Source organism: Camelina sativa, chromosome 17 (genome assembly GCF_030686135.1).
Source record: "Camelina sativa cultivar CO46 ecotype springtype chromosome 17, ASM3068613v1".
Lineage (NCBI taxonomy): Eukaryota > Viridiplantae > Streptophyta > Magnoliopsida > Brassicales > Brassicaceae > Camelina > Camelina sativa.
In genome coordinates, this window is record NC_141896.1 from 1,081,801 (window position 1) to 1,107,020 (window position 25,220).

At 37.3% G+C, this 25,220-nt stretch overlaps 4 protein-coding genes and 2 pseudogenes across 9 annotated transcripts; all 6 read right to left on the bottom strand.

The window, feature by feature from the left end:
• Positions 1-328: 328 nt before the first annotated feature.
• Positions 329-3,225, bottom strand: LOC104754470 (formiminotransferase cyclodeaminase-like protein). Of its 2 annotated transcripts, none has more exons than XM_087496054.1 (3): positions 2,333-3,225; positions 1,743-2,137; positions 329-977 (listed from the first exon to the last, which is right to left on the bottom strand). In XM_087496054.1, the coding sequence occupies exons 1-3, from the start codon at positions 2,560-2,562 to the stop codon at positions 454-456; spliced, it is 1,149 nt and encodes a 382-aa protein (XP_087352180.1). In that variant the 5' UTR covers positions 2,563-3,225; the 3' UTR covers positions 329-453. The 2 variants fall into 2 exon arrangements, with proteins under 2 accessions (XP_087352180.1, XP_010474972.1); XM_010476670.2 differs by having other exon boundaries at positions 2,337-2,928.
• Positions 3,226-4,329: 1,104 nt separating this feature from the next.
• Positions 4,330-6,368, bottom strand: LOC104754471 (uncharacterized; annotated as a pseudogene). The gene is made up of 4 exons (XR_015586677.1): positions 6,195-6,368; positions 5,853-5,927; positions 5,173-5,456; positions 4,330-4,954 (listed from the first exon to the last, which is right to left on the bottom strand). The product of XR_015586677.1 is annotated as an uncharacterized LOC104754471 (transcript).
• On the bottom strand, positions 6,368-8,038 carry LOC147923221 (protein NETWORKED 3A pseudogene; annotated as a pseudogene). The gene is made up of 3 exons (XR_015585734.1): positions 7,705-8,038; positions 7,362-7,472; positions 6,368-7,216 (listed from the first exon to the last, which is right to left on the bottom strand). The product of XR_015585734.1 is annotated as a protein NETWORKED 3A pseudogene (transcript).
• A 6,167-nt stretch (positions 8,039-14,205) lies between these two features.
• LOC104754472 (coproporphyrinogen-III oxidase 1, chloroplastic) lies at positions 14,206-16,475 on the bottom strand. Its single transcript, XM_087495640.1, has 8 exons — positions 15,839-16,475; positions 15,679-15,754; positions 15,487-15,581; positions 15,309-15,392; positions 15,035-15,122; positions 14,806-14,930; positions 14,605-14,703; positions 14,206-14,513 (listed from the first exon to the last, which is right to left on the bottom strand). The coding sequence occupies exons 1-8, from the start codon at positions 16,367-16,369 to the stop codon at positions 14,445-14,447; spliced, it is 1,167 nt and encodes a 388-aa protein (XP_087351766.1). The 5' UTR covers positions 16,370-16,475; the 3' UTR covers positions 14,206-14,444.
• A 1,782-nt stretch (positions 16,476-18,257) lies between these two features.
• On the bottom strand, positions 18,258-21,832 carry LOC147923222 (coproporphyrinogen-III oxidase 1, chloroplastic-like). Of its 3 annotated transcripts, none has more exons than XM_087495643.1 (3): positions 20,482-20,730; positions 18,778-19,001; positions 18,258-18,701 (listed from the first exon to the last, which is right to left on the bottom strand). In XM_087495643.1, the coding sequence occupies exons 2-3, from the start codon at positions 18,987-18,989 to the stop codon at positions 18,410-18,412; spliced, it is 504 nt and encodes a 167-aa protein (XP_087351769.1). In that variant the 5' UTR covers positions 18,990-19,001; positions 20,482-20,730; the 3' UTR covers positions 18,258-18,409. The 3 variants fall into 3 exon arrangements, with proteins under 3 accessions (XP_087351769.1, XP_087351768.1, XP_087351767.1); XM_087495642.1 differs by lacking the exons at positions 18,258-18,701; positions 18,778-19,001 and adding exons at positions 19,107-19,568; positions 21,165-21,832 and having other exon boundaries at positions 20,482-21,080; XM_087495641.1 differs by lacking the exons at positions 18,258-18,701; positions 18,778-19,001 and adding exons at positions 19,107-19,573; positions 21,165-21,827 and having other exon boundaries at positions 20,482-21,080.
• A 168-nt stretch (positions 21,833-22,000) lies between these two features.
• On the bottom strand, positions 22,001-23,985 carry LOC104759059 (uncharacterized). The gene has a single exon (XM_087495639.1). The coding sequence runs from the start codon at positions 23,937-23,939 to the stop codon at positions 22,110-22,112; it is 1,830 nt and encodes a 609-aa protein (XP_087351765.1). The 5' UTR covers positions 23,940-23,985; the 3' UTR covers positions 22,001-22,109.
• Positions 23,986-25,220: the final 1,235 nt, after the last annotated feature.

The following is a 25,220-nucleotide window of genomic DNA, read 5'->3' on the forward strand; positions in this document are numbered from 1 at the left end:
CCAATAACACTCTTTAATCAACAAAACTATAGAATACTCTCTAACAATTTTTAAAAATCTTTTATTTATTCACTTTTGTTGAAATCTTCAATATTCTTTACAAATTAGAGAATCTAATAAACTATATAGATTGTTAGAGATTCTACAAATCCAACTTGTTTGCACATCAGTGTATAAATTTGAACTTTTTACTTAGCAAAAGAGACAAGGCTACACAAAAGAATTCTCTCACAGTTGTCGCTGAGAGAAAAACACCAATGATGAGATTTTTATGTTTTGGCCTCAACGAACGTATCATCTGTTGATCAATTCACCTTTTTAGTTCATCTTTTGCTAATTTCAGTATATACTCATGGCAATATATAGCATATCTAAACACAAAATGAAGACAAATGACCGATGTCCGTAATAATTCGTTCCACAAATGACAACATCATAATGTTTTTTTTTTGTTTACTTTGAAAATTTTGAATTGTTGAGCAAGTCAATATATCTTTGAGCAATCTGATCGGGTGTATAGTCCGTATAATACCCTTTTCCCACAAGCAGACCTTCCTCTCTGCCAAGCCTCTCAATCAGTCCCTGTACTTCATCTCCTCCCACTTGACTTGGATTCAACAAGTTACAGGCGACCTCTATAACTCCTTTCCCATGCACAAGCGCCATTGTCTGCACTGAAGCCAAGCCCCCTCCTCTCTCGCTCGTCTTCCTTGATATTCTCCTCACTGCCTTGAGATTGTTTGACATGACTGGTACGTTATAGTTACTCACCCACCCGCACGCCCCAACCGCTACAACCCCTTTGGCTTTGCTCACCTCTTGTGGCCCTGCGTCTGGCTTCACTGGCACCATCTCCAGCTCCAACCCACCTGCCCATTCATGTCCCTCCCTGTTTGCCTTGAAGTATCCCAGCTTCCTTCTGATCGAATCCAGCGTGCACTGCTCCTTATCTGCTGCTCCATATAGATATGTAGGAACTGCACCAGGGAGGGTCGGGTATCTCATTCCACATACCAATATAGAGAATGCTACAAAGACTTTCATTTTCTATGGCCTAGATGATGATGAAGCCATAGAACAAGACAGGACATAACTCTGGTGGCTATCACAAAGTACACATCAACTACAGCCGACAAAACTACAAGCAATGTGATCTGCTAAGGCCTAAGAACAACAGAGTATTACTACAAAGACTTCCCCACATTCTATGGCCTAGAGTTGATGAGATAACAAAGACAGGACACCACTCTGCCTATCACAAACATCAACTACAACATACAAACGATGATCTCTGCTAAGAGCAGAGTGTTACTACAAAGACTTCCACGTTCTATATGGCCTATAGAGATAATAAAGACAGGACATCACTCTGCCTATCTCAAACATTAACTACAACAGCATACAAACAACGCTCTGCTTAGAGCAGAGTGTTAATACAAAGACTTCCATGTTCTATGGCCTAATAAAGATGATGAGATAATAAAGACAAAACAACACTCAGCCTATCACAAACATCAACTACAGCATACAAAGCAGAGTATTACTTCAAAGACTTCCATATTCTATGGCCTAATAAAGATGATGAGATAATGAAAGACAGGACATCACTCAACCTATCACCAAGTAGACATCAACTGCAGCATACAAACAATGTTCTGTTCTTAGCTTACTAAGTGTCTTTTAAAATGGAGGAATTCACAGGTTAGTTGCTAGTGAGGTGTTCTATTAAGTTACTTACTGACCTCGAAGAGTGGAGCCGATGTCCATTGCTAGGGAATTGGCAACGGAAGAAACTTGTTCTATAGAGGTTTGAGACAAGGGGTGAAAGCATATGTGGTCGACCACTCCAAGGCGGGGATGGGATCCAGAGTGCAACTCAAGATTGATGGTGTCGAGAGCAGTCTTAACCATTGCAAACACTGCATTCTTCAGGGATGAAGATGACCCAGTAGCAAGCGAGGATACAACAGTATAACCGACCCTGCCATAAGCCGCATCTTCAAACTTGTTGACGATTGCAGCCGGTGGAAAAGGCTTTACAGCTCTCTCAATGGCTTCGAGGGCCGTCTTGTTCCGCGCTTCAGATATGTATACCTTGCAGCAACCAAGCATTTCTCTCAACATCTCCTCGGACCACCTATATAGATATATGTTACAGATGTGAGTACGTTTGTTCGTTATAAGGCCAAAAAAAAAAAAGCTCTGACAGTATCCACCACAATTAGATATGTGGTCAGCAGTCACATGTCGCAGAAAAAAGGAAAAGCCAACAAAAAAAAAAAAGAAAAAAACAGAGATTGACGTCGACACACACGCCTCTTGAAAGCCATACATACAAATACAATAATAATACAAGAGAGTGCTCGTATGGAGGAGGGAGGTCCTAGAAGTCGAGATTGGAGGAAGGATTTGGGTATCCTTTGAACTCCAACTGTTTCTTGGAAACGCCGAGAGATGCGCAAATAATGTTGAATTTGACTCGGAGATGATCCTTGATCCGGTCTTTGGCTTCGTCCTCGGGATCCAAAAGAGGGAACTTAACGAGCAAGACATGGAAATCATTGAGATGCTTGTGGAGCTGAGGGGAGAAGCGAGTGGGATCAACACGGAGAGCTGAATTCCAAAGAAAAGAGCAGCCTTTGTAGAACCCGATGAGCTCGCCTGTCTCGAACCCGAGTTTCAAACCCAGATGACGAGCGTCTTCCCGACCCGACACAAGACCCTTTTCGTAACCCTCGTCGAAGCCTTGTTGAATGTGCGTCTCCTCTAAACGCACGATACAATCGAGGAAATCTTCTTTCAGACCGGAACTCATAGAAACTTGTTTTGTTTGAATGTTGTTGACAAAGCTAAATAGATTGAACACCGGACATATATTATCAAGGACAATTCTAGGGTTCACCCCTTTAAATTAAGCAAACCAATCTTAATTAAGTAAACAAATTCGGTAGATCAATTAATTTTAAAATTGTTAATTCTAATATTATCTTACAATTATTTAATTATCACATCCTAACCCTAACCATTTTTTATATATTCAAACTGATATGTAATTTTATTTAATTATAAAATCTAAACACTAACTAATTTTTTATAAACTCAAACCAATATATAATTTCATTTAATTGTAAAATCTAAATTTTAACCACTCTTTTATAAACTTTATGTATGAGAAATAGTTATGTTTGTTATTTGTTTTTATATTGATTTTTGAACATGTTTGGTGAAAGTTTTTTAGTATGATCCGTGCTTATATAAGATTTTATTTTCAACAGCACAATTAAATCTTAAAAATCACGATTAAGTGTGATAAATTGCCAATATTTTATTTCTTTTTACGTGTAAAAGTATATTTTTGTGTCTAACAATATATATTTTGTAACAATACATGAAATACTAAAGAACTTATTTTGGAAATTGTATAAATTATTGAAATATTTTCTTTAAAAAGACTCCTAGAGATATTCTTTAAATGTAGTCATAAGTCCACATATTGACCAATTAATTTATAATATTTTTTGTAACCAACTTATATTTAATCTATAACGTATTTTGTAACCAACTTATAAAAATTATATATAGTCTACAAAAATAAGTTGTGTACTTCCGTTTTATTATATATGGGAATGGGATATGTAGATATTCCTTGTATGGGCACTTATTTGTTCGTGGAAGTTACCAAAGTAGTGCGGAAGATCCACATAGTACAAGATGATCCTTATGGTGGCCAAAACTTTGTCTATGATTTTGTCACCAATGTTGGACATAGAAACATATGATTTTGTCACCAATGTTGGACCTATAAACATACGCCATTGCTGAGTCCGACTACGACACTTAGATTAATCTTGCATATATGTATAGTATAACCAAGAATTATTCGATTACTATAGTAGATGAATAATTTTTTTTCTTTTTCTAATTTTACTGCAATTAAGAAAAGTTTATTTTGATATAGAAACTTCGTTTAATTTGTTTTAGGACATAAATTATAATAGTTGAAATTATTTATAAAAATAAAATCATATTTACCTGTAGAGTTTTTGGCTAACTTGCCACTAAATTTTAAAGATAACGTGAGTAGTAAATTACACTGTGATATTATGTGGTAATTTGTCAGAAATACATTTTGTGGGATGCACACTCCATTACAATCTCACTTCTCATAAAATGTATATCGATTCTTAATTTCTTATATTTATGACATGTACATACATTGGAAGTTCTTTTTTTTTTTTTTTGAACAATGGAAGTTCAAGACTTCATTTAATGGTAAAATTGGACCAAACTTGAGGCATTTCTGGAGAATCAAGGAAACCCCACATAAACTGAGAACAAAAATGAAAACATGACATTTATCAATGTCTGTGGTTACTTTGTTTGAATATTTCATGTCTAATACTAGTAATGTCATAATTCCCAAAATACCAACTTTCAGTTTTTGTGTCATTTAAACAAAAGACACAGATGCCTATAATATCCAATAGAAATGACATCGCGACAGCAGAAATGAAAATAGAACAAATCTTCTCCAAGATCATCATTTCTTGTGTATCTTCGTTCTTCTCCTGTTTGACTTGACTTCCGAAAACTCAAGAGGAGTCGGCAAGGTTGCAACTAAAGTTGACTTCTCCCACGACAATTTGCAGCCAAGACTGACAAGATGTTTCCTCAGGTCGATAGCGCTCATCCTCAGATCTTTAGCTATATCCTCTGGATCGGTCTTGAAATTATCGACATGAAGAGAGACCACAAGAACGTAGCTTATCAGAAGGTTGGTCTTGTCAACAGTTATCTCACTTGTCCTCAGAAAAGGATCCTTGAACAATATGAAACATTTATGACGGATGATTTCTGGGAACTCATGGCCTTTAGCAGAATGGAGACCAACCGTTGAGTCCATGTCATTGAATTTAACCAGATGAGTGAGGAGCGATAAGGCAGATGCTAGTATCTAGCTCGTTAATTTGATCATCCTAGTTGCATCCATAGCTCAGATTCTTTACGCCTGGTTTCATTTTGTTCTGTTTGCAGGTTGATTCCAAGAGGCAGATGCTTTGTGCTGCCTTATCGCTCCTCACCCATCTGGTTAAATTCAAGGACATGGACTCAACGGTCTCCATTCTCATGAGTTCCCAGAAATCATCCGTCAGAAATGTTTCACATTGTTCAAGGATCCTTTTCTGAGGACAAGTGAGATAACTGTTGACAAGACCAACCTTCTGATAATTTCAGGACGGATCCAAAGGACATATAGCTAAAGATCTGAGGATGAGGGTAAGCACTGATGATTGCTGCTGCTACGGATTCCTGTTCGGGAAGGAGGTAAATATCTTGAAGGCATTCCCGTTCCTCCTCATCATGATTTTATCTAAAGGATAAGCTCTAGAAGGAGTAGTTGCATAGGCATCATAAGGAGGAATATTACGGGCAACAATAGAACTGGTGCTTGTGTCCTGCATAGAGAGACACATTATCATTTACATAGTACACATTACAAATCCTCCCAACGAGTCTCAATAAAACAAATACCAATACGCAACATTGCATACCATATAGCCGTTCATGAGATGCAAGCAAAGGATTAAAGTAGTGCTATGGATATATCTCAGCTTATATGTACAAAATAATAACAGTAAGAATGACTGATACGATACAGTAGGAAACAAGCTAGACATAGAAAAGATGTAAAGATAGAGTGGCATAGCGATAATAGTAGTAAGATGCGAGCTTTAAAAGATAACAGTAAGACTGACTGATACATTTGGAAACAAGCCAGGCATAGAAACGATGTAAAGAAACAGTAGGAAACAAGCTAGGCATAGAAAAGATGTCAAGATAAAGTGGCACACCTGAGGTCCACTTCCTGAAGCTTCTGCTTCTTCTTCTGTTTCTTGCCCTATAACATATGGCTCCAATCGGATACACTGCAAGTAAAAAATCCAGAACACTCAGAACTTCTAAAAAAAAAAAAATCTAACACAAACCAAATCCAAAACATTTGTTTTTTCTCTAATTCACAACCCATACAGGACACTGAGAAAACATTGAAAATCTAGATTCTATTACACAAAGCAAAGCTCAGCTCTCTATGCACAAACAACCCTAAACACTGAAACATTCTTGCCACAAAAGAAAGCAATTAATCAACAAAACACAAATCAGCAAGAAAGAAGAAACCAGAGAGTGTCAACCTTGTTGGCTGCAACCGGAAAGATTCGGATTGTCTTGGCCTCTCGATTTACCACGCCAAGTGCGTACGCAGTACTCGTTTCCACCGCACTCTCGCCGGAGTAGCTAGTGGCCCTTGAAGTACACGTTTGTTTGCACCTGGCGGGCGTACCACAACCTGAAATTTCTTCTTGGGCTCATCCCTATGCGTGTAAACGGTAACCTCCGGGGTCTCATGTACTCGCTCGCCTGTTTCAGGATCGGACCTCAAGAGGATCGTAGCTGGAGCTGAAATATGCCACGATAGGAGACATCTCCTATCGGGTCTCTCTGTCTAAAGAGTCATGAGCTCTCTGGCAGCTGAAATTTGTGTTTGGAAGGACCCAGTTTCCTACTACTTTCCCCCACAACCCTTTCAATGGCTTCCACATTTGCTGCTTCCTCTGAGAACTACTATCACCTTCCTTATTCTTTGCAGCAACAACAGTAGAAACACGTTTCTTGAGCTCTGAGTTCTCTTCTTTAAGCATTTGTATTGCTAAACTCATTTGCCTTATAGCTTCTCTCTTCTCTTCATCTTTCTCCATCACCATTCCCCTGTAAACCTTATTCTCCTCTCTCAGCCTCTCTATCTCTTCCTTCATCATCTCATAATCTCCATTACCTTCACCATAACCGACTTGCGATGATTCCATCTCCTCGACAATGCCATCGATCTCGCCTTCATCATCAACCCATTTCCTTTCACCGTCATCTACTTCAGACTCTGCGTACTCGTCATGAGTCTCGCAAACCTCAGACCAAGAAGACACATCATCACAAGTTGATGATGACTTGTCATGATAATCTGATGAGCCATGTTTGTGCACAGAAGAAGGTCTCAACAAGTCGTACCTCTCGACCAAGGAGCGATGAGAACGGTAGAATTCTTCCACCACGGCTACAAGCTCAGGTCGCCTCTTATAATACATCTCAGCTCTTGCGGCGAAAGAATCCGCATCCTCATCAATCACTCTCAGCATTTGCTTTGTCTTTTCATCCAATTCTACAATTACAAAAATCAGATTTCACCATGTCAAAATCTCAATAAAGTTCAACACTTTTTCACCACTACTACTATCTCTAGTCTAAGAAAGTCATAACCAAAGATAAAATACCAAAACAGAGTCAGAAAAGAAAAAAGGTAATACCTTTGAGAAGAAAACTAAAGACCTATAAACCACAGAGACCATAGACCAAAATTAACACTTGGTTTCGTCGATCTTCTCCGGTGAAGCAAAAGCTTCTTGGCTTGAAAACTCCTTCACTCAAATAAACACAAATTTACATCATAAATCTCATAGATTACAATTCGATTAAGCAAAAAAGACAAGAGACCAAAGAGTATAGAAGATAAAATTGAGATGAAGATTACTTGGTTTTCGAATTGAATATTTATTGGAGATTTTGATTTGATTTGAAAGCAAGAATATAAAAAAAAAAAAAAAAAAAAAAACTGAGCTAATTAGTTTGGAGAAAAACTGAAAATCTTACTTGATTTTATCGATGTCCAAGATTTGCTTTGGAACCCTTGGCTTCTCTCTATACTATCTCCTTAGGGTTTAGTATTCTACATTTAAGACACCATTGATTAAAAATCCACTGGGTTCATCAGAAGATACGGTGATGGTGGAGGAGACGTGTGGGAACTAGGACTGGTGTTCATGGAGTTGAAAGCGACAGTGATGACGGAAACGGAGCGAGCGGGACAGTGGGAAGCGATGGTTGTGATCAGAAAAGTGAGATTGTCGTCGCTCGTCGGATGCAAAAAAAAAAAGATGTGTTCAGCAACGACGGCGAGAGGCAAAACAAGGGTATAAAAGAAGACAAGGGTAAAAGAGACTTTTCGCCTATCCTATAAATGCCTGATTTCGTAAGTCCGGACAAAAGTCCTCAATTTCAAAAAGTTTAAGCCCAGTAAAGCCCCAATTTGATAATTATCCCATGTTAAAAGTGGGTACCCGAAAACCATGTTTAAAACTGGGTTTTGGGACCTGCTTTTTTTCTAAGACTTAATCCCTATTTTTGAAGGATGTTAAATGGTGACTGTTATTGGCTTCGAGCCTTAATGGTTTTACAAATTTGCACTATTTATAGATTCTACTATTGTTAACATTATAAATACCATTAGCTTTTAAAAGTATGTATGTTTTAATCAGTATTAACGTGCCACTGCAGTCTGCAAAGAAACGACAGTGTTTCAGACACAAGTTAACATTCATAGCACCTTATATCATACCAACTCTCTTTCCACCTTCTCTCCTCTTCAGTAATAATCTAAATACTCAAAAACGTTGGAAAATGCGATAAACTTAATTTCTGGTAAATCTTCATTTATTAATAATAGTCTTGGTATGATAAGATGCGACGGAAGTGAGAGAATACGGCTTCTTTTTCAGTATCGCTCAAAGAACTGTTGTGAAGCAGTGATACTTTGCTGTTGTGGTATCTTGGTGGAGAGGCTGAAACCTACCAATGACCATGAAGAGAATAATATGGAGCTGAAATTGTATTATTCTTCCTATGCAGCTTCAGGTGAGAGCCTCCGTTGCTTGTGACGGCTTCTGTGCACTGTGCAACAAGATCAGTCATTAGAGAAACTCGAAAACGTATCCGTCAAATAACACATCCTTCAAATAACACACAGTCAATCAGAGATTATGGATAAATAAAATAATAATATCTGCTTTTTATTTAATCGTACGATAAATATGTTTTGCAAATTTATGTACTAGTAACATACAAAAAGGCTTGTAACACTAACAAATAAAAACCCTAAATAATAGTACAGTATCTGCTTTTTTTTATTCAATCGTATATTAAAAAAATGTTTTGCAAATGTATGTACTAGTAACATACAAGGCTTGTATTGTAACACAAACAGAGAAAATCCCTAAATCAAGGGAACTGAAACTGCAAGTGATTCAGGTCACATCTGGAATCGAAGCAACGTAAAAGTTTTGAGTTGTCCAATCTCTCTCGTTGGGAGAAGCAACGAGACTTTTGTTTGCGGTCTCTTATTTGCGGTTTACTCTTTTGACTTTTGTTTTTTTTTGGGTTTAATCTACAGTAATCAATTTTTGAATCTCTAGTTACACAGCAAACGACGCAAGTCCCATCAAATAAATTGTTAGGCAGTAACGGGTTAACTGTAACGGTAACTTTTTAATTTTGATTTCGTTTTTTGTTTTGATAAAAAAGGAAACATTCCTATTTTCTGAAAACCTAACCTTTCCCTTTTTTTTTTCTTTTGTTGGAAACCTTTTTCTATATAAACTCGAAGCTAATAATAAGCTAGCACGTACACATATTTGAGAAACCATGATTTTCCGAAAGCAAAACAACCACCACCCTCCCTTGTTCTTCCTTTTCTTTCTAGTCTCTCTGTTCTTATTGAGGGCAAGCTCTGCTAATCTCTCTCTTCTCCGATCTCTTACAGACCGTCAAACTCGATCGATGATCACCCGCATCATCGCCCGATCGCCGTCGTAACTGTAACTCGTGTTTAATCACACGATCAAAGATCTCTTCGTCATCGTTTGGATTCCGTCTCTCTGTTTTTTTGCGTTTCACGATCTCTCTGGCTCATGGAGAATCTCACCCGAAGTACTGTACCGAATCGGAGGTGGTGACGCAAACCATGGATGCATCAAGCAACATCATACGCACCATTGTCACGACATTAGCCAGGTTTGTTGCTTCTTCAAACTATTATTATTCGCCACAATTCCTATTTTTGTTTTACCTCGCAACTTTGGATTTTATAAGTGAAGCCTAACTTGCTTTGAATAATAGAATAGTCTCTTTGATTTGAGGTCTCCAATCTTTGTTTTTTTCTGAACGCAAATAAATCTTAGATGCAATATTTGGCTGGCTCATTCATATATTTTTAAGAAATTGATCTGACCTACAATGTTATAACTTTGTTTCCTAATTGAGCTTTTAGTTTTTTCGTAGGGTTCCTCAACTTCCTCTGTTCTTTCTTGATTCGCCAAGTTATCCTGTGGGTGCAGCAGCACAAGACTATTAGGTTTCGTGGGATGATTGAGAAAGACTTGGTAAAACCAATTCTATTTTCTGCTTTTCTTTTACTAATTTTAAATAATCTAAAAGATATAGTATTATTGATATAATAAACTGATTCGCTAGTAAAAAGATTTTTCACATCATTATATAGATATAATATTATTATTACTTTTTTTTAATTGTTTAACTTTTTTTTAAAAAAACTTTTGATTTATTTTTGACTGAAATTGATTTTTCTCATGATTTTAAGATTCTTTTTTTTTTTGTAATAATACTATATTAATAAAATAATGCAAGAACTAAACGGATTTTGGATCCCGTCATTTGACTTAGTCATTGATCGTTAGAGATTCCACAAATTCAACTTGTTTTCACATTATTTTGTAGATTTAGTATTATTACTAAATTTCCAAAAAAATTACTTTTTAAAACTTTTAAAAAAAATTTTTTTTTTGATTTTTTTGATTAAAATTATTCTTTCTCATGATTTTACGATTTTTTTTTATTTTTTTTTTTGTAATAATGCTATATTTATAAAATGATGCGAGAACTAAACTGATTTTGGATCCCGTCATTGATCGTTAGAGATTCTACAAATTCAACTTGTTTTCACATCATTTTGTAGATTTAGTATTATTACTAAATTCTAAAAATTTTCAAATTTATTTAAAAAACTTTTTGTCTTCTCAAGGATTTTTTTAAAAAAACATTTAAATAATGCTATATTTATAAAATGATGGTAGAACTAATATTATTTTGATGACTTCAATAAAATCATAAAAAATGAATAAGTGAAATATTTAAGAAGAGTTGGTTAGATAGTTTTCTATAATCTTATTGATTGTTGTTTTCCTATATAATCTTGTAAAGTCTCTCAAACAATCTCAATATTTTAATCATACTTTCCATGGTTTTATTTTGTGAAGAAAAATGCATAAAATTATAAGTCAATAACACAAAAATTGAATTCATTAACAATCATAGATTCTTTTAACTTTTAATGACTTTATAAAATTCTTAATCCAATAATACCATATTCATTAAGATTTTTACCATATTCATTAAGATTTTAAATGACTATTTACAAATTACAAACTAATAACACCAAACTTAGCCAAATCCTGATTGAATGAATACCAACATATTCTACATAACATTTAAATTCATTAAAACTTTTTTAAATCACAAACCAATAACACCTTCTAATCAACAAAACTATAGAATACTCTCTAACAATATTTACAAATCTTTCATTTATTCACTTTTATTGAAATCTTCAATATTCTTTATAAATTATAATATAATAAACTATTAGAATACTCTATAGAATAGAATGCTCTATAGTCATTGATTGTTAGAGATTCTACAAATTCAACTTGTTTCACATCAACAAGTTGAATTGAATAATTAAGCACAATTTTGCAAAGAAATAGTACTCTCTAACAATATTTAAAAATCTTTCATTTATTCATTTTTATTGAAATCTTCAATATTCTTTATAAATTATAATATAATAAACTATAGAATACTCTATAGAATAGAATGCTCTATAGTCATTGATTGTTAGAGATTCTATAAATTCAACTTGTTTCACATCAGTGTGTAAATTTAGTATTAATAATATTAACTTTTTTACTTGTTAACTTTTGATTCTTCTTTTCCATGGTTTTTAAATTTTATTTTCTCACAGATTTTTTTTTTTTTTAACACGAAAGCTTCATATATTGATTAAGGAGATGATGTTACATGAGAGACATGGGAAATAATACAATTAGGAACAGTTACATGAGTACGGTAAATAGATAGATCCAAACGTTGATTTTTAGCAAGCAGATCAGCTGGAATGTTTGTCTCCCGGGGTGTCCACATGAGAATTACCGAATCAAAACGAGCCATCCAACCTTTGATATCTTGAATCCAGTTGCAGAGATCAAACCGTAGGATGTTTTTATTGAGAATATTAATCAAATTTTGATTATCACCTTTAAAGATCACTTTCCTAAACCCACTGAGCCATGATTGCTTCATTGCAAGACAAAGACTTTGACATTCTGCTTCAAGTGCTGTAAAGACAGTCATTCCAGTTGCTTGTCCTGCTTCCTTAAACCTGCCGTGATCATCGCGAATTACCCACCCTGCTGTTGCAGGGCTAGTGTTATTAATGAAGCTTCCATCGAAGTTGCACTTAGTCCAACCAATTGGTGGCCGACGCCAGGAGCGGATTGATGTTCTGGAATAAGTGTTGGAGTGATACTCAGAATTGTGAGCCTGTGAGCGTTTAGTATCTAACGTTAACCATTCATCTGTTTCTTGTTTGGCTTCTTGCAGATCACGATACCAGCTTTGATGTCTTTGTTGAAAAGTGAGTTTGTTGCGGCTTGTCCAAAGTTTCCATAAAATCCAAAATGGCAAATGAGAAAGACGATCATAGATTCCCCGATGCTTGTGATATGCAAAAATAGCTTTAAATTTGGCTTCGACAGTGATTGAAGGATCAAGCAGACAGTTGATGGGGATATTTGAGCCACGCCATATTTGTTGTGCATGAGGGCATGTGAAGAAAAGATGGTCTGTGGACTCAACCACTGTTATACAACGTTTACAGAAAGACTGTGAGGACATGTGACGACGATCGAGTTCTGCTCCTGTTGCCAAAGCATTTGAGAGTAAGCGCCATAAAAAGTGTTTAAATTTTGGAGGGGTTCTTGTTTTCCAGATCTCTTTCTTGAGGTGTGGGTCTCCATCAGGCGGTCTAGCATGGACTATATGATCTGGATGATGTATTGACAGCCAGTAACCTGACTTCACCGTGTATAATCCATTCTCAGTATAATGCCATCCAAGATAATTAATATGTTGCCATCTACTGATCTTGATGGAAAGAACCAGTGAGACGTCCTCTGGGTGCACTCTTTCTCGGACTAGCCATTCATTCCAACCGCTTTTATCTGGAAGTAAAAGATTAGCAACAACCGGTAAATCAGCTGAATGATAGGTAGGTGCCTGCCGTGGTGGTCTTGGCGGGTGCGTACAAAGCCAGGGTTCAGTCCAAGTATTGATAGTAGATCCATCCCCAACATTTACTCGTAGACCCTTCTGCAGTAAATCTCGACCACAAAGAATTGACTTCCAGCCAAATGATGGCTGAGTGCCACAAGTTGCCTCAAGTATACTGGAATTTGAGAAATATCGCCCACGCAGAGTTCGAGACAATAAGCTATTGGGGTTCTGAAGGATTCGCCATGCTTGTTTTGCTAATAAGGCGTCATTAAACTTTTCAATATCTCTGAATCCAAGACCACCTTCTTTCTTCATATATTTCATACGCTCTCATGCTACCCAGTGAGTCGCCGTCCCTCCCTGTTGAGAATTCCACCAATAATGTGCAATCACCCTCTCAATCTCCTCACAGATGCCTTTTGGTAGTTTAAAACAGTTCATAGCTTTTAAGAGGATCTCCTTCCCACCTTGTGATAGAAACTTATTGTTCCAACCTTTTGTTTTGCCTTGAACGTTTTCGATAATATACCGGAACAGCTCAATTTTCTTTCGTCCAAATTGCTCTGGGAGTCCCAGATATTTGCCACATCCTCCGTCATTATGGATTTGGAGATGTCTTCTGATTTGTGTTCTGGTCTGCTCGCTTACTCTTTTTCCAAAGGTTAGTGATGATTTACGGACATTCACTTGTTGGCCCGATGCACGTTCGTATTGTGTCAGAATTTTCTTGATAGCCAAAGATGAGCTCAGATTTTCTCACAGATTTTATTTTGAAACTTTTCAATAATTTAATATTTATAAAAACAAAAAAACTAACTTGATTTTGGATTTGGTCAAAAATTCCACAAGTCCATCTTGTTTTCGCATTATTGTAAATTTAGTATTATATTGCTAATTTTTTACCTTTTCAAATTTTTTACTCTGAAATTTTTTGACTTTTTCGGTTTTAAAATATTATTTTCTCACAGATTTTATTTTAAAACTTCTTAGCACCTTATAAGATCGCCACTGCAAAGAAACGAAACGAAGCGACTGTTTCAGACGCAAGTTAACACATTCATAGGCTATGAATCACATAGCACCTTATCCTCTTCTCTTTCCCTTATCCTCTTCAGTCATCTAATCCTCTAAAGTTGCCAAAACTTACAAGAAACAATGGAAATAAACTCACTCTTCTCAAACAATGAAAAACACACAGCCTATAGAATCTAGATCCACTCCTTCGGGTTGATACAAGCATCCAATAGCTTCCACTCTTCGGTGCCCTCTTCCGGTTTCTGCACTCACAATCACCATTACCACATTGTGATTGGTATTCTAATAAATTAAAAATTGGTGTCTCTCACATTCATGGGAAAAGGAACTTACATGATCATATTCCCATCTTGCTGAAAGCGGAAGAGAGACGAGAATGCTCTCTATTCGTCCTCCTGTCTTCAGACCAAATGTCGTTCCACGATCATATACCTTTCCATCATCACCACACATACATTATTAGCGAACACACTTTATATAGCAAAGATAGGGGATGAAAGCAGAGAAAAAGCTGGTGTCTGCTGACTATAATACCAAGTTGAATTCGACATATCGCCCTCTTCGCAACTGTTGCCATGCTTTGTGCTGCTCTGTGAATTCCATGTCTTTCCTTTTCTCTACTATAGGTATATAAGCCGGAACCACTGAGTTTGCACATTCTGTGAATCCCAATTACAACATTAGTCTACCAAGAAACTACTAACCTGATCGTAATAACCGTTTGTTGAAAAACATTAAGGATTGATATAGTTAGTCCATTTACCAGTGGAAAATGAGAGAAGCATTTCCTGATCATAGTCATTAAGATCATCAAAAAATATCCCTCCAAGTCCTCGTCTCTCATCACGGTGCTGCAAGCAAAGATCAAAGAGTTCTATAACAACATCTTTCAAAGGCCTCTCACAAAAACAATAGAGGCTTATCAAACAAAGTCTCTGAGCTGTTCCTACCCTTTCCGATTTTTTAATAACATCCCTAAACACAAACTTCAGAACTAAGGCCTTTAAACTTAAAGTGTCACAAAACACAACACACACCTTAATGTAAAAGTAGTCATCACACCACTTCTTGAATCGGGGATAGAAGGAAGGGTCGAATTTGTCACAGGCTTGCTTTTGAATCTACAACAAGAAAGACAAATTTATATATAAGCAACTCCATGATCAATCACAAAGCTCATATCTTTACAGAACAAGGGAATAAAAAGCTTAGTACCGAATGGAAATGCTTGACATCCTCTTCAAAGATATAAGCAGGAGTGAAATCAGTGCCACCACCAAACCACCATTGCCTCGGAGCTCCAGGAACATCTGTGCATTGAAAAAACTGACAACTCAATGATGTTGTCCAAACAAAAAAAAAGATGACAACTTTACAAAAACCTCACTTAGAAATTAGCTTATATACCCTTTGGAGCATCTGTCTCGAAATAGCGATAATTGAAATGCAGAGTTGGGGCAAAAGGGTTCTTGGGATGCAAAACCTATAAATCACACATACATTGTAATGAATAATGATAAAGAAAAACCCCAAAAAGTCGTAAAATTGAAGGGAGAGGAATCATTACAGAGCTAACTCCAGCAGCGAAGAAGGGAACAGGACCAGGTTTCTGATCAGAAGCTGAGCCCTTTGCAGCTCTATAAGCTTCAGGAGGCATAACACCATAAACGACAGAGACATTAACACCAGCTTTCTCAAAGACATTACCATCCTGCAAAACACGACTGATCCCACCTCCTCCACCAGGTCGAGACCAAACATCTTCTTTAAACTTAGGACCGCCTTCAATAGCTTCAATGGCTTCGCAAACACTGTCTTGAGCAGACCTAATCATAGTCTCGAAACGAGCCCTGACGGAAGAAGTAGAAGAAGAAGATTGAGTGGAGTCATCAGAATCCCTAAGGAAAGTAAAGGGTCGTTCAGTTTCGGGGACTTCTTTCTCAATCGAGACTGAACATCTCAAGGCGAGATTTGGTTTGTTGGTCCTGATTGGATTGGAGAAGCGGAGAGTAGTGAGATTGGGAGAATGATGCAGACGATGAGATGAGAAAGGAGCGAAGGTAGGGGAAGAGAGGAGCGTCGAAGAGTGAGAAGCCATTTTGATCCCAATTTGGATTTTTTGATGTTGAAGAATTGAAGAAGATGATGGAGACGATGCTTTAAGACCATCCACAATGGTGTGGGACTTTTTTTGGTCCCCCACATTTAATACTAATATTTTGAGGGTTTCTTATTTTTAGTAGGAGCATTGGTGTGTATTTGGGTTTGGTCCCCCAAATAAAATAATATTATTTTGAAAGTTTAAAGATTAATTATTTAAAGAAAGAAAATACAAAAACATACAATTTAGAAATTAATAACATTAAAAATATAACATAAAAACATCAAAACCAAAACAAACATTTTATTCAACTCATAGAAATTTTAAAATCAAACTTCATTATCCGGAAGATGTCCAAAGTTTGTCCAAATATGCTCAATCAAATCATGTTTTAGTTGATCATGAGCTTGTTTATCCCGAAGTCTTGTTTGACGAGTAATCGTACTGCTGATATTTGAACCCACACCGGCGGCACCAACGGTAAATGTTTGATCCACATGTTCTCCGTGTTGAAATTCAGAAATAATGTTTCGGTAACTGTATGTATGTCGTTCGTCTTCGACAATCATATTATGGAGTATTATGCATGATCTTATTACATTTGCCATTTTGTTTTTATCCCATAAACGAGACGGATTTTTAATAACGGCGAATCTAGCTTGCAAGACTCCAAAGGCACGCTCAACATCTTTCCTAACAGCTTCTTGTTTTTTAGAAAAGAGAGATTTTTTCCTACCTTGTGGAAGTCGGATTGATTGAATAAAAGTTGCCCAATTTGGATAAATACCATCAGTGAGATAGTACGCCAAGTTGTACTCCCTTCCGTTGACAACAAAGTTGACTTCCGGAGCTTGACCGGTTATTATGTCATCAAAAACATTAGATCGATCAAGAATATTAAGATCGTTCATAGTACCTGGAGCTCCAAAAAAGGCATGCCATATCCAGAGGTCATACGAAGCTACTGCTTCCAACACAATTGTAGGTTTTCCGGTTGACCGTGAATACATGCCTTTCCAAGCCGTGGGACAATTCTTCCACCCCCAATGCATACAGTCAATGCTACCAATCATCCCGGGAAATCCACGCTGTTCATTCTGAAAGAGTAGTCTTTGTAGATCCTCCTGTGTAGGACGTCTTAAGTATTCATCTCCAAACACTTGGATGATGCCGGCGGTAAATTCGTGCAAACATTCTCGAGCTGTCGAAGCACCAATTCGGACATACTCGTCAACACTGTCAGACGAAGTACCATATGCCAATTGACGAATTGCTGCAGTACATTTTTGTATAGGTGAAAGACCAGCACGTCCGGTTGCATCCTGGCTTTGGCGGAAATATTGGATTTCGGTAGAGAGACGTTGCACAATTCGCATGAACAGTGGCTTGTGCATGCGAAACCGTTGCCGGAATAAATATTCTGGATATGTGGGAGTGTCACTAAAATAATCATTCCAAAGATTATTGTGGCCTTCTTCCCGGTTTCGCTCGATAAAAATCCTTTCTTGTGGCTGGTTTGGTTCGGGGATATTTTGGGAGACATCATAAATATTTTCTAAATAAGCATCAAAATGATCACTATCATCTGCTTGGTAGTGATAGTGATCATCATCTCCATGGTAATGATAATGGTTTGAAGATGATCCCATTTCAAGAGAAAGGAAAAGAAATGAAGAAATGACTTTGTATTAAAGAGAGAAGAAGAGAATGGAAGTTAAAGGAAGAGAGCGAGAGTATTTTGTTGCTTTGATCTTATTTGATGAAATGAGTTGCTACTTTGGTTATGAAGAAAGGAAGATAAAGAAATGACTTGTGTTGTTGGTTTGGTCGTGTTTGGTGTGAGTTATCATATATATAGTGGAGTTCCAGTTTGTAACCCGTGAGAGACCAAAACAAAAGAACATACATGATTACACCAACAACAAGTACCCGTGACAGAGACCAACACGTCCGTAGTCAAAATACATGTAATACCCGTGAGAGACCAAAACAAAACAACATACATGATAAGAAAACAACAAGTACCCGTGTAAATCATTACACCAACATGAACAAAATACATGTGAAAATGATGATTACACCTACAACCAGCAAATCAGTAAATTTTCTTAACTTATTTTCCTTACATATCTCATTAACTACATTCTCCAACCTTACCAGTTTCTGTTCAGTTGCGTTACTCTCATCATTGAACAAGGTTAAGTAATCTACCTTCTCAGCCATCACTTCATATCGTCTATCACTGTCCCTCAACTCCTCCATTACAGCCACATCCCACCACTTGTGAATATGCATCTCACCATCATCGACATTTGGACATGTGAAGAACCTGCAATAAATAAGGAGTTAGTACGTATACGAAACTTACACTTATACTTTATTTAAACTTATACTTCATCACATACCTTCTGTTGTAGCAGTTGGTTAAAAAAGGCTTCGCACCACAATAACATTCCTTCGGGAATCCATGCTCCACCTCCGGTTGAGGTGGGTATTGCCTCGACTCTGCTTCATCCATACGAATCAATGCATCTAGCTCTCTATCCGCAGTGTCCTCTGAGTACTTATCAGCCAGATCAGATGAAGAAGGCTGGGAATAGCTATAGTCGTGGCCCATGTCTTACGTAACCTGAAGATAAACAAGAAGAAGCAGATTAGACTTAGTACAACAATACACAATCTGATTAAGTTAGTTTATACAATAGCCGAGTTACTAGAAATTACAATAGCCGAGTACTAAAATAGACTTATATTAATTTAGATTGAAACAAGAAATACACAACTGAGCAAGAAATACTTAAACAGGAAATACAAATCAAACAACCAGGGAATACAAATCAAATACATAAGCCGAGTACTAAGCAAGAAAAACAAACAACAAACACATTCTATAATATCAGAAATACTGGGACACTATCTTGTTCATGATGATTTCTTCACTCGCACTCAAGGGTTCTTTTTTGGCTAGGAGAGTGTCTAGGATGGCCAGCTTCTGTAGTTTCTCCTTTTCAGCTAATTCCTCTTTCTTGACATCCCACATGCTCTTATACTCAGCAAGAGTCTTCACGTTTGTGGACTGAGCATTGTTCCTCTTCGCCTTGGCAGCCTTGATCCCTTCTGGCCTCTTCTCAGACTCCTCAACACTGCAGCTTGATGACTGCGAACCTTCACCAGCTTGTTTCCTCTTTGTTGCAGGCTGAGCTGGGGTAAGAAAGGGAAGATAAATGAAAGAGATTTATGGTTTAAAACCTTACTTGCAATAACTATCAAAACTTAAAGACCAAACAACAAATGTCTAATCACAATTTATGACAAGTACACATTACAACTACCAAATTAAACAAGAAACTATGAACAAACAACACTAAAATTAAATACAACCAACTACACAACAATGCTACCAATTTATTACAAGTAAACATTACAACTACCAAATGAGAAACCTAAAAAAAAACACAACCATACGAATCAATGCGAGACATCATACGAATGACATTGTTAAAAAAATTTATCCAAAAATCATACGAATGACAATGACTATCTTAATCAACCAAAAGTTGTATCAAAATCAATGTCAAAAACATTTTACCAACCATACCAATGACACAACAATCACCAAATTGAAAACCTTGATAAAAAAAAATTTAACCTATCTCAATGTTAAAAAAATAGACCGAGACACAAAGATGATGATCCTTTAACATTTAAGAAAAAAAAACCAAAGTTTAACGATACTCAATGTTTTAAAAAAATTTTGACCAAGACACAAACATGTTTATAAGATCAACAACTACAGCAAAGGACAAACGACACAGACACAACTCGATCTTCACACAGAGACATAACGATCCATCGAACAAATGAAAAAAACAAAAAAAACACCAAAGAAACATAACCTAAATCATTTACCCTAATTCAATATCCCTAAATCAATAACCCTAATTCAATAACCCCAATTAATTAACCCTAATTGAATAACCCTAATTCAATTACCCTAATTCGCAAACCCTAATTATCTAACCCTAATTCGATAATCCCAAATCCCTAACCCTAATTCGATAATCGGCGCCAATCAAGGTTAAATCTCATGTAGTGGGAAGAAGACTAACCTTATTTAGACGGATATCATCGGGAGAGAAGCTCGAACCGCCGGACAAGCTTCGGGTGACAGGGACAGATCGCTTCGGGAGAGAAGATCGAACCGCTGGACGTCTTAGGTATTGAAGATCGGACCGGCTTCGGATGCGACAGAAGATCGGCTTCGTTAATCTGGCAAGATTTTCCGGTGAAAAGAACAGAACGTCGTGGAGGATCGAATCGCCTTCGTGGTCGCCGTCAAGAGGGAGAAGAAAGAACTCGGGATGATTTTGTCTCCCGAATACATTTTTTTTAGACCTAGCTTATTCGAGAACAAATCACACGGCTACACGTGGCGAAGAGGACGGTAAAAAAACGTCCCCAAATAAGAACCGTTTTTCAGATATTGGGCTTTTTTCATTTAAATTTAAATCCAATAAATATTGGGGACGGGCCAAATCCACGCCATTGTGGATGGCATTTCAATGATGTTGTCCAAACAAAAAAAAAGATGACAACTTTACAAAAACCTCACTTAGAAATTAGCTTATATACCCTTTGGAGCATCTGTCTCGAAATAGCGATAATTGAAATGCAGAGTTGGGGCAAAAGGGTTCTTGGGATGCAAAACCTATAAATCACACATACATTGTAATGAATAATGATAAAGAAAAACCCCAAAAAGTCGTAAAATTGAAGGGAGAGGAATCATTACAGAGCTAACTCCAGCAGCGAAGAAGGGAACAGGACCAGGTTTCTGATCAGAAGCTGAGCCCTTTGCAGCTCTATAAGCTTCAGGAGGCATAACACCATAAACGACAGAGACATTAACACCAGCTTTCTCAAAGACATTACCATCCTGCAAAACACGACTGATCCCACCTCCTCCACCAGGTCGAGACCAAACATCTTCTTTAAACTTAGGACCGCCTTCAATAGCTTCAATGGCTTCGCAAACACTGTCTTGAGCAGACCTAATCATAGTCTCGAAACGAGCCCTGACGGAAGAAGTAGAAGAAGAAGATTGAGTGGAGTCATCAGAATCCCTAAGGAAAGTAAAGGGTCGTTCAGTTTCGGGGACTTCTTTCTCAATCGAGACTGAACATCTCAAGGCGAGATTTGGTTTGTTGGTCCTGATTGGATTGGAGAAGCGGAGAGTAGTGAGATTGGGAGAATGATGCAGACGATGAGATGAGAAAGGAGCGAAGGTAGGGGAAGAGAGGAGCGTCGAAGAGTGAGAAGCCATTTTGATCCCAATTTGGATTTTTTGATGTTGAAGAATTGAAGAAGATGATGGAGACGATGCTTTAAGTGATAAGAAGAAGTCGTCGTCGTCCACTGGTTTTGACCGCTCCTTCTTTGTTTTTAGTTACAGCTCGTAGTAAAAATAAAAATCAAACACACATGTCCAAGACAAAACCACTTTGAAAGTAAACCAAACCAGACAAGAAATTAAAATTGGCAGTTTAGATTGGTCGAACCGAAGATTTTGATTTTGAATTTTGAAAAGTCAAAGAGAGCAATAGAATTAGGATTAGGTTTTCTTTCTCATCGGGCTTATAGCCCAAATATTATAACCCAAGTTCGGCCCAAATCGGCGAGCGTCCTCCAACAAAAATGTGAATAAAACACAATTAGATGGTTGATAAAGAAGGTTGATCTACAACAACGACTCAAAACGATCAATTCTACGAACAGGGTTACGAGATCTAAGATACTCCCGTTTTAGAGTGAAGACTTTTTCTGTTTTTTCCTGTAGATCTTCTTCAAGTCGCCTCTTACGAGCGGCTTCGGCCTTCATAGCTTCCATATACTCTGACTTAGGTTCTAAGCAACCAAAAGAACAAAAGTAATCCTCGGAAACTCTATAAATAAAAGGAGCCAGGCAACGAATGCCACAATAGTGGCAATGTGGTCGTGTGACACTCTTGTTGCGAATCACTCCACTTTTGTTCCCGCACAAAAGTGATCCAACAGGTTTGGCATTTGCAAAGTCTCCAAGAACGCACCGAATATGACAAACGATCCCACACTTTTCACATTCATAAAACCATTCTTTTGGATCAAATTTTGTTTCGCATACCGTACACCAGTATTCCCCATGCTGCTCCTTATCCCCAAAGCTCAACACCAGTGGGTGGTCATCGCACCTGTGCATTATCTTCTTTGGATAATGAGCACACTTGTAACACAAGTTATACTTACAATCAACACAACGCAACACATAGTCTTTGTTGTTGCCACAGGCTCCACAAGTGTCCTTGGCTAAGTTGGTGAGAAATAAGGTATGGGGATGGCTCTCATGGTCACACGACCAATCAACTGCGGCACATCTCAGATCTAGTTCCAATGTGTTTCCATATGGGAACACAGGCCTGTAGTATCCTGTTGACAATTGATCATCTTCGTCACATCTCGAATTTAATTCCAATTCGTTTCCATCCCCAAATACATACCTGTAGCCTGTTGACAGTTGTTTACAGGCTCGACACTTAAAGTACTGACCATCATCAGGCCCCTTTTTAAGTGAAATGCGAGACCTACTCAAACCATGTCGTTTCTTATAAGGAAGATAAGCGCATGTTTCGTGAAGAACGTAGTCACATTCCATGCAGCTATATAACTTGGCAGAATAAACTGAACCGTCACATAGTTGACATCTTACACCATTTTCGTGAACATCATCATCTGCACTGAGTCTTAGATTATGAGAGGGATGCATCTGATGATTAATCACATCCTCTTCAATCACTTTGAACATTGGCTCATCTTCCTCCTCTTCAGGTACTCCTTGGAGTTCCTTACCATCCCATACTTCTTGGCTTGTTGCGCATTTAGAATGTACCACAAACTCAGGACACTTTGAGCAAGAATAGGCTCCATACATCCAATCCACATCCAGGCGACAAACTCTACATATCATATTCCCAAAACAAAGAGAATAAGTGTGGGAAATGCGATGATCATGACGATTGATGTTTATGACATGGGGTCTATCCATGCAATCTTCATGGACCATGAAAGAGCAGGCAGTACATACATAAGGGTTACGCTCACCATGCGTACCACAAACATTGCATAAGAAAGAAACTTGTCGCGCCATAAGGGTGAGTGGATGGCTGTGGCACTTGGATTCATCAATCGTTACTTGCTTTGGTGACATCCCACATCTCAGATCCACGGTGAAATTGCATGTAAAACAATGATATACAACTTTTTTCAGATTTTCTCGACAGAAATGACATTTACCGTCGGTGTAAGCAGGTGCCCCGTCTATGAGAAGCTTGAGCGCATGGTTAGGGTGACATGGGTGGCTGATCTCTGGTGTAGTCGGCATGCATTTTGTGTGCCACCACACATTACAAATCTTGCAATAGTAACCATTAAACGCAACTATATCGTCACCGCACTCAAAACAAGTTTCGGAAAATATTGCTCTACTGAGTAGAAGATGATGGTGCCCGGGAAGCTTCACCATCATCTCACTCATGATGTTTAGAGTTTGCAGATAAATTATAGAAGATGATTAATAAGGGTCCTCCAGTATATAAAGAGATAGTGTTAATCAAACAAAGGTTTATTATATATATCGACGCTTAAAATTTTTGTTTGTTTGCAAACAAAATAATATGAAGGCTACGTACAGGGAAACTTCCGAAGATTTGTTTTATAACTTGATTAACAATAATAAACGTAGTTACGTAAATGCATCACATGGTTGGTGTTCCCAAACAAAAAATGTGCGGCGCAAAGTTTGGTTTATTTTCCTTTTGTTAATTAATTACCTCTTCCCCGCATTAAATAATAACACCACTAATCAAATTATAATAGCCAAGTTGATTATTAAAAAAATGGTAAAGTTACAAAATTGTCAATAATATAAGCTAGAATTTCAGATTTTGACGAAAAACCATGTGATAGAAGTTAGAACTTACAGTATACAAAAAACTGTGTTTGACTTGTTTGTGTTTTTTTCCTCTTAAATCGAAATATATAAGTTTGTATGGGATGTATCTGTCGATCCAGTAATCAAATGGATCTGAATAGTCTGTCACATATGAATAATTCTATGGGCTGATGTATATAAACTGCTGTATTCGGATTAGGTCCACTTTTGATCCTTGAATTTAAAATCTATTTTTATAGATGTAGAAAAATAAAGATACGCCTACGCCCGGAGCATGGTCACTGACTCACTGTACAGCTTTACCTGATTTGTAGTCTCCACTTGTCACCCATCTCCACATTATCAAAAACCCATAATACTTTGAAGCAAGCTTTCGAAAGGCTCATCAATGGCGTCCTCTACCACCCTCTAACGGGTTCTTTATTCTTTGGTGTTTTTGCAACGTAACGATCATATGATAATCTGACACTATCGGTTGTAAAGTCGCCATCCTTCTTCGGTACATTGAGTAGAAGAGTGTGAGCACTCAGGAATCATCTGTTAGACGACGGATAAAGCTCCTTGGTGGTCTTGATATCATAAACATCTCGAAAATTACCTTTTTTATTTCTTCATTTCTTATTAGTTCTGTTTCTAATAATAGTTTTGGTGGCATTTACTCATGGATTGCCTCCTTATATGTATATATATATATATATATATATATATATATATGTATATGAATATAACAATGTTCATTCGGTTTCCTAGATTTTATTAAATGTATGTTCTTTTATAGCCCAACTGTTCATCAACCTCCCATCTAGACCATCGGGACCTGCTGTTTTCGCTATATAGTTCACTAGACAGGGACAAAAACAAAAA